Source organism: Ammospiza nelsoni, chromosome 10 (genome assembly GCF_027579445.1).
Source record: "Ammospiza nelsoni isolate bAmmNel1 chromosome 10, bAmmNel1.pri, whole genome shotgun sequence".
In the NCBI taxonomy this organism is placed as follows: Eukaryota; Metazoa; Chordata; class Aves; order Passeriformes; family Passerellidae; genus Ammospiza; species Ammospiza nelsoni.
Window position 1 is genome coordinate 9563554 of NC_080642.1, and position 17597 is coordinate 9581150.

At 42.6% G+C, this 17597-nt stretch overlaps 1 protein-coding gene across 1 annotated transcript in view; it reads right to left on the reverse strand.

The window, feature by feature from the left end:
- Positions 1 to 306: 306 nt before the first annotated feature.
- The window catches only part of PSMD1 (proteasome 26S subunit, non-ATPase 1), a 65745-nt gene continuing 48454 nt past the window's right edge, over positions 307 to 17597 (reverse strand). The window contains exons 19-25 of the mRNA XM_059479010.1: positions 12819 to 12921; positions 8705 to 8874; positions 7500 to 7592; positions 6388 to 6480; positions 3353 to 3499; positions 1371 to 1525; positions 307 to 568 (exon numbers count right to left, since the gene is read on the reverse strand). Coding sequence (XP_059334993.1) covers positions 1379 to 1525; positions 3353 to 3499; positions 6388 to 6480; positions 7500 to 7592; positions 8705 to 8874; positions 12819 to 12921 — 753 coding nt within the window. The 3' untranslated portion in view covers positions 307 to 568; positions 1371 to 1378. The remainder of the gene's footprint in view (positions 569 to 1370; positions 1526 to 3352; positions 3500 to 6387; positions 6481 to 7499; positions 7593 to 8704; positions 8875 to 12818; positions 12922 to 17597) is intronic.

Sequence of the window (17597 nt, forward strand, 5' to 3'; positions counted from 1 at the left end):
ATCATTAACACCCAGAGCCCTTCTGTCAGCCCCACAACATCACATGAATACCAGGATAAGCAAGGGGGAAGATCACAGAGGGAATCTGGAAGCAAATCTCATCTGTGCAGCTGCTGGCAAGCAGAGACCTGCCCTCTGTGGCATCAGTGCTATGGCTGGGCCAGGCTGCAGTTGTGACCTTGCTCATCCTCAACAAGTGCAGAGGTGTGCACAGATCCTGATAATTGTACAGAGGAGTCAATCAAGCTCTGCTGGACAAAGATGCACAACTTGAGTTTAGTTTTTAACATTTGGGGAGAGCAAAAGTTTTTAGCTTCTCTTTTTTTTTTTTTTTTTGGTTTAAGCAAGTTTTATGTCAAGAGCTTTTAATATATTTATTTGAAAACAAGGTTTTGTGAAAGAGTACACTAAATAGCATATATCTGTTCTTCAGCCATAAAACACGGACTATCAGCTTCAGCTCAGCACAGATTGGGGCTGCATGCACTGAACATCAGATCTCAATAGGAAGGTCTTCATGCCTGTCTTTCTGATCTCAAGCATAGTGTCTTCTTTAGATGACATGACCCTGGAGGAGGGAGAGAGAGAAACCAGAAAATCAAATGCATTTAATTAAGGCTTCTTGTGGTGGGTCACACACACTCACCCGAGCCTGTCACTGACACAACATTTATAGTTTTTAGCAAGGAGTTTGTTTCCCTACCCATCCACCAATTCAAGTGCATAATCTCTGCTCCTGGGAGCCCTGAGACATGCCAGCCCATATTTGGAAATAAAGCAACTGGATTTCTGCCTCTCAGTGAGAAACTTGCACATCCATTCAGGCAGTTTAACCAAGGAACCTGAGAACTGCACCATTTATTGCCTGAAACAGATCTACTACTAGCATTCAGAGCCCATGACTGAAGTGTCTTTAAATTCTGCTAAGAACTGCTGGGGAGACAAGGCAACTCCAGGAAGCAGAACAGTAGTTCTCTTTTGACAAATCCTGGCACCCTGAGGTCAAGTAGATGTCAACTTTGTTATGTAAACTATTTGCCCCTCTGGGACCATCTTTCAGAAGCTGACTTGTCCCTGTGACCCCTGCACTGCTCTCTGCCCAGCCAGGCCCTACTCAAGAGCAGTTAAGCCTGCCAGATTAGAGAGCAGATCCAGTACAACTGGGTCAGGCCTGAGCAAAAATAATGAATTTGTGGATTTCTAAGCTGCCAAACTCTTAGAATTAGGACAGAGCTTTTTTCTAAATCTGCCACAGAAGCTGTCAAAGAGCTAAACCAAGAGTGCTGAGTGCTGGTAACTGCTTCAGTTGGTACAAAGACGCTTTTCCTTCATTGGGATTTAAAAAGGAGACTCTACACACTACACTATACCTCAGGCCTTAATCATCAATGTACTCAAAGGGCTCTGGTGGTTCAGGTTCTTGCTCCTCTTCCTCAATCTTCGGACCATGAGCTGCCACAGGTTCAACCAGCTCCTCCATATCCTCACTGGTGTCCTTCAGGATGATGATGCCTCCAATGGAAAGCTGCAAGACAAGTGCCATGAACATTTACAGCTGCTTGCCTCTGCCTCATGGTGGAGTGTTTGTGGCCACAGAGTCTATCCTAGGCCATACGAGACTCCTCAGCAGGAATGAGTTTCAGAGAGCAAAGCATCTGACACTCACCTGGATCTCTGTCTGATCAGGACATGGAACAGGCAGAGTCTATCCAGGCTACTTTTTATATTTCTTCTATATAGGTATCAGTTCAACAGAAAGTGACATCTGAATTCACAGCTTTACCCCATTTCCAGTCTGGGGCTTTCCACATGAAAACTAATTGAACTGTAATTGCTTTATAAGGCTCATTTTTTCAGGTTTACAATACTTAGTGAAGCCTCTCTGTGTAGCTGCCTCCCAGGAGATTCTCTGAAACAGAGACTAATCTGATCACTAGTTTCCACAGAATGATGAATCCTATTATCAGAACATCACAAAACCAAAGGGGAATTAATTACAAAGATCACAACGAAACACGTGGGCAGGCTGCAACACCTCCGGGAGTGAAACACGAGGCGAAAGAGGCAGTGCTGTGTCACGCCTGGCTGGGACCAGGGCTTTGGCCACAGCAGGATTCTGGGCTATAAACAGCATTTCAAAGAGGTCTTTTACTCTGGCCTTCCCCAAAGCAGAGCAAAGGTCCAGAACGGTTCCATTCCAAGAGGCTCCTTGGTTACACACCCTAATTTCAGCAAAAACTGCACTGTTCTCTTCTCTTCAAAACCTATTTATGGGGCTTGAAGGCAGGAAACTGAACTCCCTCACCAAGGACTCAGCTTCTTTTGAAATTGAAGCAAACAGACACATTTCAGTGAGTGGACACTTATTGGAACACACAGCAGATCTTCCCCATCCAAACCGCAGTTGGGTCACCTCATTTTAAAGGGCAGAAACTAAAAAATCCTCCCACTGCTTTGCTAAAGGAGATGTTTTAAAAGCGAACAGCACAGAGAATTCTAATGTGCTGATGGAATTCCAGGAAATCCATTTATTAAAAACATTACTATTTTCCAGGAAAAAGTATTACTACTACTACACACCATTTTCCCATGTGTAATCCTGGAAATGAGGTTAAATCAAGCATGTTATTTCTTGAACAAAAAATAAAGGGCAGAAGACTTTGACTCAGGAGATTTACAGTTCAGGAGCCAGCTTATCAGATTTGCAATATATCTGAGCATCTCACAGAAGTTAGTTACCCCTTGGGCTGAGTGCTAAAAGACCTTTTTCATTCTCCATCTGACAATCCCATGCTCTCTCTTCTCTGTTTATAGGAGCTGAAGGAACTTTTCTAAAGCCAGATGTAACTCAATAGTAAGTACATTCAATGAAAAAAGCCCTCCAGGTGTAAATCCCACTGCAGGGTAATAAAGCTCCAGCACAAGTCCTGATGTATTTCACTGCTTTGACACTGAACCTGTACAACTTCTCAGCCCAATTTAAAGATCATAGCTCAGTCATGATGTTTCAAAATTGTTTCCAACAATGTCATTAATACACAGAGTATGTCTGATTTTCATGCTGCACATTTGACACAGGTACAAGGAGGAAGAAAAATAAAGCAGCATTGGCATGGTGAAATGGTTTGCAGCAGCTGTGATGTTCTCCCAACTAGAACTGCCGGTGACCATTTGCAAAGAGGGACACTAAAAAAGGAAATATGTCAACAGCAAAGCTGAAAATCTCTGCAACACATTACAGTGCTGCACCAGCTGTGAGTTCTCACATACACACAGAACTTCTGGGCCTTACACACAAGCCCAGCCCTGGGAATGCTCTGCCAAGCACATGGACTGGGAAGGTGACACTTACTGGTTTGAAAGGCTGGTACCGGCAGCTCTCTGTCATAGTGAGAACTTTGAGCTGAGCAGGCATGACTCTGGCTGGGTTGTCCAAAAGCTGGAAGTTGGGTTCAGGCTCTTTTTTCTTTTCTTTTTCATCCTTCTTTTCATTCTCATCCTGTGGAGGGAGAAGAGAAGATCAATATGATTTCAGCAGCGGCCTCTAACCTTTCACAGTTCAGCAGGGCAATGTACAGTCAGGCAGCAATCCACAGTGTGGTGAGAAACCATTCTTTTGCTAAGGAACATGCTAATATTTATCTATCAGCTGGCACAGAAAATGCCAGCGTGGATCTAAGTGCTCTTGACAAGGCAATGCCTCACTCTCAGCTGCAGATGAAAGCAAGTTCAGTGAGAGGTAGCAGTGGAACAGTTTAACCTCTGCTTTCCCTTTCTCCTACCTTTTCTGTAAACTCACTCACCACTTTTTGTCACAATTGAAGATTCTTTAATATAATTACTGAGCATATGAAAATTGCCAAAAGTTGCCCTTGTATTTTTGCAGCTATAAAGCTGTCACTGACATTTCACAGTACTGGCAGTGACAGCAGTTCACCCAAAATGACTTGACCTCAGCAACTCACTAGGGAATTACAGTGAATCCCTCCCTTATCAATGACTCAGCAGCTAGAGGCAAAAAGCAGAAGGAAAAAACCACTATCCTTTACATACTTCAAAAGGTGGGTCATTTATTCCCTCTTGCTCAGAAGAGCTACATTTGAGTAGCAAACAAAAAAAAAAAAAAACAAAACAGAAAAGATGGGAACAACCAACATGAAACTATTGGGAACACCACTGAATGCATGGCATGTCCTGTAACAGCAGACAGGACTTTCTCTGGCACAGCAGCTGCTCATTGCTCTGCAGATCCCTTGGAAGCTATGGATTACTAGTCACATAACAGGAATAAGAGGGAAACATGAAAGCAATGATACCTCTAAAACATTAGGACAGTGGCAAAACACTCAACTCAAACACAGCAGGTGGCAGCAAGCTCCCTGTTTACAATCCTTGCTTTTCTGCTCGATTCAGCCAAATAAACTTTTCAAAAATCTGGCCACACACAGACACAACATGTCTAATATACTGCTTCCTCTCAATACCTGCACTTAAATGTAAGTTGTAGCAATTTTAGAAGAAATATGCATCTCTTCAGCACATTTTGCTTACTACATAGAACTGTAAGAATAATTCAAAGAAAAGGCAATGTTTGGTGACAAGGAAACTTGACAAAGGAGAACAAAACCAAAACCCAGAGATAATATCTTGTATGTGTGAGATAACGAATTTTCTGGGCCAGCTGCATGACATTCAGTGCCTACAATGTGATCACACCTATGTAGGTCTGGGAAGGTTATTTTACATACAAACATTTGATCTAATGCCACATTAGATGTGGGGTTTGTTAGACTAAAATTTAAATTAAAGAGGCCAAAAGGGAAAGCACCTGGGGGTTGCCAGTGGCTGAACATGGGGCAGCATGTGCTAGGTGGCCAAGAAAATCAATGGCATTGTGGGTTGTGTCAGCAGCAGTGTGCACAGCAGGACCAGGGCAGGGACTGTCCCTGTGCTTGGGACCGGTGAGGTCACACCTTGAACCCTGTGTCCAGTTTTGTGCCCCTCACTACAAGACAGACATTGAGGTGCTGGAGTATGTCCAGAAAAGGGCAACAGAACTGGGGCACCAGACCTGTGAGGAGCATCTGAAGGAGCTGGAGGGGCTCAGCCTGGAGAAGAGAAGGCTCAATGGGGATCTTATCACTATCTGACTCCCTGACAGGGGGTGGAGATAAGTGGGGGTCATTCCCCCTGGTAACAAGACACAGGACAAGAAGAAATGACCTCAGGTTGTGCCAGGGGAGGTTTAGGTGGGATATTAACAAGAATTTCTTCTTCAAAAAGGTTGTCAAGCACTTGAAGAGGCTGCCCAGGGGAGTGGTAGAGTCACTATCTTTGGTGGTATTTAGAAGATGTGTAGATATGACTCTTGGGGACATGGTTTGGTGGTGACCTTGGCATTTCTGGGGTCAAGTTGGACTTAGAGATCTTTCAAACCTAAAGAATTCTATGGGTTCACAATGCACTTTCAGCTTACAGTTGTCCTTGGAAAATTTCCATTTATGAGCAGGGCACAATTGAAAGGGTCTTTTGTCAGTACTACAAGAATTTTAGCTGCCGTATGTTTTCCGAAATACAGCAACCACCAAAAATTCATTTCTCCATTACTCAGCTTGCTCCAGGATAACACATTATTCACAGATGAGGATGACAACTTCCTGTGTCAGGTCTGTGAGCTGAAAGAAATCATTAGAGGACCAAAGCAATCACCATAACTACTGAGCAGCTTATGGAACCTGTGCTCAAACCTCAGCTGGTTCTGAGCTGGGTGTGGATAAATGTTTGGCATTTTGATGGATGGGCAAAGCATATAAGAGACTGCTGCCAAAAAGGTGAATGTTTCAGAATAGGAGGTTAAGCATGTGGAAAACCAGAATGTTTAAACTCTTCAGTGCTCTCAAGGTGAATTAGACACAATCAAGTAACTGCTACAACACTCCTTTTTAAAAAGTCAGAGGTCCCAAGGATGCAAAATTACTAAGCCTTTTCTGCATTAGTAAGAAAATTACTTGGATAAGAGAGAAGATTCCTCTGAGTCTAAAACCAGCAGTTCATGAAATAATACTCATAAGGTTTATGCAGTTAAAGGCACATAAACCTGTCAAAACAAGCCTCTGCCATTCAGGAAGTCAGTTACTTAACAACACTGAGGAAGATTTATTTGTCAGAAATAACAGATTCAAAATTAATAGCACCTCTTGCTTTTAACAGTGCACACACAGACTAAAGGTGCTCACCAGTGTCTGCAGCAATGTGTGTCAGTGCTTTGCTCATAACACAGGTTGCAAGAGGACAGAGATAAGTGTGTGTCAACTTTCCAACCTTCCACATTTATATGGGTGGGGGGGAGGGGGAAGAAGACATTTAAAATTCAATGTGTGCACTCACCACTTCCATCTTTTCCTCTTCTTTCTTCTCTTTCTCCTTTTCCTTCTCCTTCTTCTTGGCTTTTGCAGTGATGGACAGCACAGCAGTGGAAACCTGGATATGGCAACAGATGAGGCATTCAGTGTGACCCAACACAGTATACTGAGTTTCAGCCCACCAGGTTGGAGTCTTTTGGGAACAAATGGCAGAAACTTTCTCAGAGGGTCAGGAAGCAAGCATTTGTCATGTTGCTGGTGAGAATAAATGTGGGCTCTTAGCACATTTTAACTTTTGGCCAGGGAAGTTTAAAGAGAAAAGATTTGTCCAATTCACATTCTATTCAAAGGCAAGAAAACAGCTATAAGCAGTGAGCTTTGCCTTTCATCAGGGTTAATTTCTGGATTCCTTGGTGGCCTGGAAATCTGTCCTGTCCAGCAGTCAGTTCTGGTAAGATGTTTTACAGTTTTCACACCATGCTGTTCATCAGCATGACATGCCTGAGGTCTCCATTGCTCCACAATTGTTCCCTAAGGGCTGCTCTGCCTGCTGCCGTGCTCTGCTCAACAGCTTTTACCATCCTGTTCCAGGAGACAAATTGCTTCCACTATTGTCCCACTTGTGACCCCACAGGTCTCATCTTCTCCTTTTCAATACCGAGATATTCTCAGTGCCACACTCACCTTTTTGCATCATGGAGCTGACAGCAATTATTCTAGCACATGGGCCCACTGCTCCTTCCATATGGGACTATTTGAGAAATGTCTCACCTAATATTTTCAACGGTTGCACTGGAGCAGCAGTTTGGAGCTCAAGTCACAGAACAGACCCTGCTGTGCTGGGTGCTGCACATACAAGTCCGTAGGGGATGGAAAGCAGTTTTTTTATTCAATACTTCTGCTTGACCACTTCAGACAAGGGAGGTTGCAGCAATTCAGTAGCAAAGCACTTGTATGCCACAATCATCAACAGTCCCAGGCACAGCAGGAAAATTTACCTAGAATTCTCTTTTGGAGACTACAGCACCTGCCAATTTTTCCTTTGCTCTTTAGATTCCCTAGTAGTACCACCAAAGTCAATGTTTATACTAGGAGGGAGAAGAGGTTAGTCTTTACACAGAAAGCCAGCTCAAATACCTTTTCTTTCTCCTTTTCCTTTGGTACCTCAAGAGGTGGGGGGTAGGCAAATGTGGACGGCTTACAGTTGGACTTGTACTGGACTTTTGGCATCTAAGACAAAGAGTTTAAAACAATGTTAGAAACTAGAAAAGCAGGGGGAAAATCCACAGCAGAATAATTACTTTAGCTTCATTTTCCTTCCAGCAGAGACAAACACAGATCCACTAAAGAATACAAGCTTCCCCTTCTCCCTCTCCGGAAGCTGAGAAACTGTTATCAGTGGCAGTGGTTCAACTAGAACAATGTTATTTAATTATTCTATAATTTGACTCTGGCAAGCTCTCCTAGCCCTCTCCATACACTCTATCCTATTCACACCATGCTTTATTTTCATTGCTTCAAAGCTTTTGTGGTTTTGATGTTGTTGCTGTGTTTGTGTGTATAAACACAAAATTGGTTTAAGATCTAAGTGAAGATCTGCTCTGTCAATGCACACGAGGGCAAACCAAGCACTGACGCTCCCTGCCAAAGGACTGTACATTTGGGGGTCAGTTACCAGGGACACACATTCTCTTACTCTTGGCTACTTAAGCAAGGGTAGAAAGCATCTTCTGATAGCCAATCCAAGTTCTTAAACACCCCCATGCTGTTACACCCAGAAGTTTTTTTCTGGAACTTCCTAGCTTAGTTCTTCAGCACAGGAGACCCAGCATGGTACACAGCTTTACAGGGGCTGTGCCACAGCTGAAGAACAGATGCACAAGAAAAGTGCAGTGCCCATGGCTGCTCAGTTCAATGTTTAGTCCCCAAGGAATGCAAACAAATCCTCTTTTCCCACTGCTAGCTTTCCTAGGGGAGAACATCACATAATTTATCTGGGAGGCCAGGGAGGGCAACACACTTTTAAAAAAATAACCCTGACCTTCAAGAGTGATAATGGGGTGGCCTCTGCCAAAATACTCTAAATAGAGTTCCTTTCTTTTTAAGCTACTTTGAAGTAAAGAGGTCAGTGTCTGCTCTCTACATTTTTCTTGTTCCCATTCCCACCACCAGCTCTGCAATTTAAGCCTGCTTTTCAGATTTCTTCCAGTTAGTTTGTGCCTTTTCTGGCACAAACAAGTCAAAAACATGCAAAGAAAACCAATAAATCCATAGCCACGCCTTGTAGACCACTCGAATATTCCAAGCAACTTTTCAGTCTCTTCTCCCTCCTCTTTACATACCTTAAGATCCTTGTTAAGGCCAATGACACAGGTTGGGGTGAACGCCAGTGACAGAAAGTGTGACAGAGGGAACCAGAACCAGAACTGGGTGAAGACCAGAACCCCCACCACAGAAGGCATGTGTGTATGTCCTGTCCTCGACTGCAGTGAAATGGTTACATTATGGCCCCCTGTAAGGAATCATGAAAGTCAGTGAATTATTGATTCCTGGGTACTCCACAAAGATCCTTGAGCAATGAATGTCCAACAGCTGCTGTCAAAGGCCTGCACAGGCCACAGTGCTGCCAGTTTCCTCCTCTGGAACATATCTCCCTCTTTATTGTGAGCTCAGCTCACTCAGTAAAGAAGATGTACAGCACAGCGACCACACTGCTCCAAAGTACCCAAACAATCAGGGAATACAGCTCTTCTTCCATGCTCATTTTGCCAGAATACAGGTTAGACAAAAGTACAGGCAGTGAGAGGGAGAGGAAAAGACAAACTTTGCCATAAACAGTTTTAAAACATGGCATATAAATGATCCCCATGATGAGGCTCAAGAGGAACACAGTACATATACAGCTGAGCACATAGAAACTTTTCTTTCTGTGACTGCCTCCCTGAACTATCAGTTATTGAGAAGAGATATGCCTAGGTTTTTATCTTACACCATCTCAGTAGAAAAAAAAAATTAAACAGCAGCAACTTCAGAAGTTGTTTCTAGACATTATCAATCTAAGCTGCACAGAGACAAGCTCCTGCAGCCTTTGCAGAAAAATTACATCTCTGCCAGACAACCAAGTCCTAGATTTGTACTTGCAAAGCAGAGACCCAAACAACTCCCTATGTTGATGTAGTGCAGAAACATCGAGCTAGAAACAAAATTGAAAGACTAGACTTGCAGACAGAGTGAGAAAGTGTTAATCTGATCTTCTGTCTGCTGATAAGCACAGTGCATTGAGCTGAAGAGGGCACCAGGCAAGTCCATTACTGCTGACAAGAGCTGGTGCACAGAGGTTAACTTTGTTAAAACACCAACACCCATTCCTCAGGCCACTTTATAGCTGAAAAATCCCAAACTGCAGTAGCTTTTCCCAGGCTTGCACAAACAGCCACCTCGGGCAGGGCCAGACAGCAATGGAGCTGAGCTTTAAAGACAAACAGAATTCTCTTCTGCTGCCAAAACTAATGAAAGCCCCAGCTGAAGCAGTACTGTCATCCTGGGCATCTGTCAGGGTCAGTCCAGCAGAGGCAGTGCAAGGTGGGACATTTTGATGCCCTCCTGTAGGATGTTCTGCCTACATTCTATCTCCTTCCTCTTCCTTTTGTGTAGCAATAGATCTCCTGCTGTTTGACAGAAAAACTCCCTCCTGCTAGGTCTTGAAGAAAGACAAAGATATGGCCCTGTATTTTTCTATGCTATGTCTGCTCTGCTGCTTAGTATTTTCTCTGATAACAATCTCTTGCCTTTTCATCTGAATTTGCCACAGGGCTGTGGGGGGACTGCCTGAGGTCTTGTGCTATCCTTAAACATGTCAAGCAGAGCACACTCAAATTTCTGGTGTTCTCCTCCATCTTCACTTTGAACTTTATTTTACTGCATCACTGTGGTTATCAGCAGATATTCTGAATCAAGCAGCCCAGTGAATGTTGCACAAGCAGCTTAATTGGACTTTATCAAACTTTTGCACTTTAATTTTCAGAATTTTAACTTATAATTCAGATAAAACATAGAATTACCCAATCTCTGGAATTTCCTGAATGAGCAACAGATTTAATGTTCAAAAGATGCTGTCATGCTACTTTTTTCTGCTGTTTTATACCCACGAACAGTCCACCCTCACTCCCAGGAATTTGCAGGGAGCAGGAAAGGTGGGGAGACATAATACTGCACAATTGTGATTTATCTTCATGATTAAATAGCAGCCCTGACTGCCTGGAAGGGAACACATTCCAGATCTTTGGCTGGATGAATAAAAGTTGTAACATGATGCCTGGAAAAAAACATTTAAAAAACACTAAAGAAAAAATAGTACAAGGGATCCTTGTACTATAAGGTCCATCCCCCAAAATTCACACTGCCACTGGGGCAAGGGGGGGTTTGGGGAAAAACCCCAAGCAATAAGCTAAATTTAGTAAATTTATTGTCTACTTTTTTCTTGTTTTATTAAAGAAAAATGTTGCTGCTGGGGCTTATCAATGCCCCAGCAATGGCAAAGACCAAATTCTTCATTTCCACTTCAGTGCTCCCAAGGTACCCCACTCATTCCATTAAATTACCAGCCTACATGGCTGCCTCATGTCAGAGCAAAAATCCCACCTCCAGCTCATTTCCCAGGCATACACTGGAAATCCTGCACTTCTAATCCAACCCTGTCATTGGAAAAAAATTGGGCTTTTCTCCTCACTCCACAAAAAAAAAGATACAAAACTAAATTCAATTGCCCCGGCTGTGGCAGATAACACAAAGAATATTTTCCTCCTGGTAATAATTAAATTCTGTAACTCATTGTTTCAGATAAGCACTTCCAGTTGTATAGGAAGGATAAAAAGAATTTGTTCTTTTAGGAGGCTCTAATGAAATTGGCAATAGGTTAAGAAAAGGAGTTCATAGCCTTCCGTGAGTCTCTCAGCAAGAAAAAGAGGTTAAGGTTGGCAGAAATTCCCATAAAGTTTATTAAAACAGGACATTTCTGGTTTCCAAATCATTATACAATACATGGGTGACACAGGAGGCAAATAAGGCTTTAGTTGTATTTTTATGATTTAATCTTAAGGGTCAGAATTCAAAACAGGTTTGTACTGCTGAGAGAAAAATCCCAGAGCCAGCTAGTCCCTGACTTCCCAGGAACTGAGTGTGAGTATGGGAACGACCAAAATTATTCTGAGAGTCTCATCCAAGAACATTACTCAGCCTGAGCTCCAGGAGGGGCACCAGGAGGTAGGAAGATGGTGCCTGTTACTGAGCAGGCCTGGTCCTCTGTGACACAGCAGCCTGACATGGCCAGCAGGGAAGCTTTTTAAACCTCATTCCATGCAGAAAGGAGCAGGCAGCATCACGTTCTTCTCCCCCCCATGGCACAGCCTGGAGGTGCAGGGATTTCACACAGACTCTGCACCCACTGCAGGCTGCTGTGCCTGAGCCACAGCACAGAGACAAATTCTGAGGCTCCTTTGCTTGCGGACTTCAGGACTAATCTTGATCTCAAAAACACAGCAAAAATCAGCTTGTTTCTGCCTATTACACGGGATAAAGAGGTGCATGGCAAGAGAAGGCCTCAGCACAAGAGACCAGACGGGAGAAATTGTGTTTGGAAACTTGCAAAAGAAGTGCCACTGACAGACACAGCACTGTACAAATGCTACCTCAGCAGAAGGAAAAATTCAAAACATTGTCTGTCCTCTTTGCTTACAGAAACTGTCCTTAATAGGCCCTGTAACTCAGCCCTTGTGAAATCATGATGGCCTTAGAGAATCCTCTTCCTGACTCAACACTGAGTCATTAACATTCATGAAATGATGTTTTCTTTGCTAGAAAATGGTAGCAGTAGTCTGTGAAACTAACTGGGTCTTTTGAAAAAACACTCATGCAGTTAACTGTGCTTCCTCCTTTGTGCAACCTCTTTTAATAATCATGAAAGTAGCAAAAACTAGTTATTAAAGACATATATATATATATAAACTTATATAAGATTTTTAAAACTGGTTATGAAAAGTTTTAACAGAAAAAGAAAAATATGAAGACTGGATACCACATGATTTCTGAATTTCTGGAGCAGATGATGATTTAGAAAAATAAAGCAGCAACTTACCATGCTATAATAAATCAACATTCAGGGTGACAAAACAGACTTAGAGAAGAAATATTGTATTTGTCCAGACTTCTGGACATAAATTCAGCCCAAATGACTGGCCTGAGTCTCTCCTAGCAGAAACATGCTGACATAAGCTGAAACTACAAAACAAGGTTATTTCTTTAATTAGCTAAAATTCCTTGAAAACTGAGATTTCTTGCTACTATGACATGACAGGCATAAAACCAGCATCTCATCTCCCAAATTAAATTTGCTGTTACCATGATTGCAACCAAACAAGTTTAAGAAATGTTAGCAGCTTTAAATGTTTGAGGAATTACCTGCATCCAAAATGCCTTGTGCCAGGATTGCTCCAAACTTTGCCATAACATCATCGTGCTTATCATTGATCACTTTGGAATAGAGCTGCCTGAACTGGCTGACCTGGTTAACAATAATAAAAAAGAAAAAGAAAAAGAAAAAGAAATTATAAAACTGACCGCACGAGTCAAATTGTCCATCTTTAGTAGAGCGTTGTCAATTTTGCACCCTACAATGACATTTGCATTTTCAACAACTTTAGTCACTGGTATTACAAGTCACTCCATTAATAATTAATTACAGAGATTTTCTCCACTTGAAGATATCCATATACTGATTTTAAAATATTCAGGATGGATGTGCATTTCCAAATCCCATTTTGCAAACCTTATAGGAATACCCTTAGAATCTCTAGGGTGTCACTGGAATAAAAGACCAATTGATGAGTTTGTAGTAAGAACTATTCTATGTTCACATGTGACTGGCACTGCACTTTAATAAAATTACTCAATTTCCTATTGTTGAAAACCTACAACTTTTTCCATTATTCCTACACAATATTTCTGCTGTACCAATAATGCCCCTATGATGCATCATCAGCAACTTTTGCTATTTCACTCCCACCTTTTAAGTGAGAATCATTAAAGAAAATATTTAATAAAGTAACAGTTTATGCCATTATATGTTCACCGCAATATCTTAAGTACACAGTAAAGGAAATTGGTAAATCTTTGCTTATGTTGTCATTATGCCCTTGAACGGTTTCATCTTTCACTTTACCAAGTATTGAAGAGACAGAACAGTATCACATCCAGCAATATCTAAGGCTTTACCATAAATTAATAACTTATGTCTTTTAATCTATGCAATGGAGCAACGATTTAGCTTGAGTATAATTTTTCTAGCTGAAAAAACAGACCAGAAAATCCCAGTCTGCAATCCACTCAAAACCTGGGAAGCCACATCACACCCACAGAACATCTGGAAGAGTATTTATCTCTTTTTAAAATTAATTTTAATCCAGATACTCATGTGACATTTTGTCTTCCTTTTTTTTTCTTTTTTCTTTTTACATACTAAGCCTTCGTTTGACAGTCTCAAAAGCAAAGGAGACATTTTTGAATAGAATTCTTCCAAGATGTCTTTAACAAGCTTCTCCCCATTACTACTGGCCCATTTTGTTCCTGGTATTCTAAATTCTCTATCTACATCTGCAGCCACAAAAGAGAGGACAAACTTCTAGCTCAAGGCAGTAGGGCCAGACACTGCCAGCAGAGACACTGAGCAGTTTTGATAATTTCAAACACAGTTGAAGTTTCCAAGCATAAAACCTTAATTCCAGACACGGCTCACATCCATAGAGCGTGTGCTCTCCAGGGTCACCAGTGAGCTTTGCTCAGTGACAAGTGTCCTACGAGGCCAAGCTTCAACACGACCACTAGGAAGGGGCTTTGGCACAGCCTCTGATGTTCCCGGAGCCTAAATGTACCTGGGATAGAGGCTTAAACACTGACCAAGAACGCAGGACAGCACCCAGCAAACTGCTGGTCCCCATCCACGCAGGACACTGAGCTCCAGAGCTGTGCCAAGGAGGGTCAGCACAGGGCACCAGGAGCAGCCTTCAGGCATCACTCCCATCACATGTGGCCTGCCTGGGGAATCTCAAGCTTTGCAGAAAGCTTTCACACCTGTGACAAACATCCATTCATACAACTGAGTCAGTGACACGAGAACTGTGCTTGAGAATAACATTTTCTTAAACTGGGATTCATCAATGTAAAAAATAAATATTGAAACAGAACGAAGAGCTGTCTGAGGGGATGAATCACACTGCAGGGGTTTCTCAGCAAGGCACAAGATCAGATTCCCCTCTAAAAGCACATCTGAGCCACGAGGTAATCCTGCAGCCAAGGCAATACTAGCAGTGCATTTCACATGTGAATTTTTGACCAGTGGCAGTAAGAAGTTGAGCCCAGACCTTTGAGATATTATGTCCAATATCTGGGGTGGAAACAAAAGACAGAGACCATCTCTCCAACCCATGAGCATTATACCCAAGAGCTGCAGCAGTGCTTGGCAGCCCTGCACACCCTGCACAGTTCAGAGTGAGACCACGCTTTCTGCAAAAGAGTTTTCAATGCAGGGTACCTCATCACATCACTTAAAACACAGGTGTCCTAAATGAACAGACACTCTCTAGGTGACATCTTCCCTGCCTTCACTCCTACAGCCAGTAACCCAGTGATACTACTTGTCACCTCAACTCACTCAGCACTGATGGCATCTAACCTGATTGAGCCACTTTGTGATACCAGAAGACATTAACGTTCATACAAGCAAGTCCTGTCCTGCTAAATAGGACTGCATTAAAATGGCTGTTTCACACCAATGGACAGTCTCATTACCATGAAGCACCAGAGCAACAGCTGAACAAAACAATTCTCTGGAAGAGCAGCATGCATTTATTAGAACTGTCAGGGGAAAACAGCAGCTATTTCCTTTTTTCCACCGAAGTCCAAACTTCTAATTTGTGTGCTAATATTAGTTCTCTACTCACCAATTCCTTTTTGCATTAAAATGTTTTTAGTTATTTTGCAATTATTAAAAGTAAGAAAAATGAGCAACATAAATTATCAGGGCAGTCAGACAGATGTGTGGCAGGGAGATACTGCACACACAATGCAGGGTTTATTCTGGGTATTCAGATCAAACTCTGCTCTTGCTTCCCTCCATTTATGCTTTTTCAAGCTCTCATGATTTTTATTTAGAAAAGCTTACACTGAGGTTTACATGTTCAATGAAAATGGTTTGCTTCTTACATCTGACCTCTTTGTACACTGGAAAAACACCTTAGTTTGCATTTGCAGCTTGGAACAGGGCCTCAAAGGCAGCCACATGCAGACCAGGTGAACCTAAGCCTTCAGGTATTGTTTGAAACAGACACACTGGGAAACAGAAGTAACAGGTGAAACTATTTGTTAAGCTGAGCAGCAGAATTCCAGTGCCTCTGTTTAGAGCACATCATTCCCTTGACTCTGGGCTCAGCCTCTGGGTTTGGAATATTTATGAAAACAGACGTATGTTACAAAGCTCATTTGGTGGACTGTAATCCAGAATTTACACTGTAATCAAATCTGCAGAGAACTAAAGCCTGGGTGGAGTGAGAAGGCATTCAGCAGAACTGCTGATGTTCACACTGGTGTCTGAACTGACAGAGCAGCCTTGGAACAGAGGGCAGGAACCCCTCACTTGGGAAGGTGAGAGGGAGGGCTAGAAAGGGAAACCATCCACCTCCCTGGTCAAGGGGCACTGTGAGCACCCTTTCTAATACACCTTCCTCAGCTCCTACTCATGTGTGCATTAACAGAGCATGTGAACAAAACACCCAGGCAACAAGCCCACCAGGAACCTGCCAGCTTTGGCAGCAGGACCCCATGCAGGGCAGAGAGGTGTCTGAGACACTGGCAAGGGACCAAGGACAGAAACCTGGCTGCTCCACCCTGCCACCTCTCCAGGTGACAGGGACAGGTTACAGCAGATCAGCTGAGAACACGCATTCAGTGAATAAGCACTGAATAGCTGCAGTAGGAAACAGTCCTTACACCATCTATAATAAAAATACAAAGTATGTAATTCCATCTCAAGAGTACTCTGTGTTCATATCAGTTCTACATACCTGTGCATTGTGAGCCATGGGTCACTGCCAGGCCTGGAAAATGCACTAAGTGTACCCTTTTCAGAGTTTAAAGTCAATGGAAGCAAAATTGTTCTATGAAAGGGTGACAGACTATCCAGACTGAGGGGCCAGGACAACCCAGCCCAAGGATTGAGACCAAGGTCTCGACACTCAAATGCATAATAGGCCCACATGCTTGTTCAGGCTGTTCCTACAAAGCAAATGCTTTACAGGAATGGGAATTTTGACTGGATCAGCTCCCAGCTGAAAACATTCCTTGCTGCAGGGGAAAGCCTGCTTTGGCAGCTCTGGCTGCAGCAGTTCAGGAAGGTATAAACCTCACATGGAGCCAATGCTTCTCTCTTGGGAGAAGGTGCTGGGGCACTCACCTCCTACAAAATGGACCAAGATGTCAACAGCCAGCCATTTCTTAAGCTGTTGAGGCAAAACCTGCCAGAATTTGTCTAGTAAAGCCCTTTTATCTGCTATTATTCTTCCTTCAAACCACAGCAACAAGCACAACCCAAACTACTGTGTAAGTTTATTTAATATGCTATGAAATTCACAAGCTTTGTTTCTCCCTTGAAATCTTCAAGCACTTCAAAAATTCTACAGCATTTGGAAATGCTACCTAGAAATTTATCTGGGCAGCTTCCAGGAGGAACACTAAAATATAGACAATGACTCATTTAATCTTTCTAACAAAACACACACCCCATTCTGATAACTAGTGCTGGCCAAAATGACATGGCAGTGAGTTCAAATGAAGTCAAACAAAGAACCTTGGAAACACTGAGGAAACAACAGAGACTTTGAGATTAGAGAACCATACAGCACCATTTCCTACCACCAAGGGCTGTCATTTATCAGGCTATTTATCACTTCTCCCTCCACCAGTCAATATTCATGCACATGAAGCCCAGGAGATTGTCAAGAACAAGATTTTATAAACAGTTTATTACAGGAAATATTGGCAGGTGATTTGCACGATGCTTCTGGCAAATGCAAGCTCTAAAGGACAAAAGCATTAATAAAATCTAATAAAATAGGTTTTAAGCTGTTTGCATGTTGAGTCTGTCTTCTTCAAAAGATGAAGTTATTCTGCATACACTTGCCCTCTTGA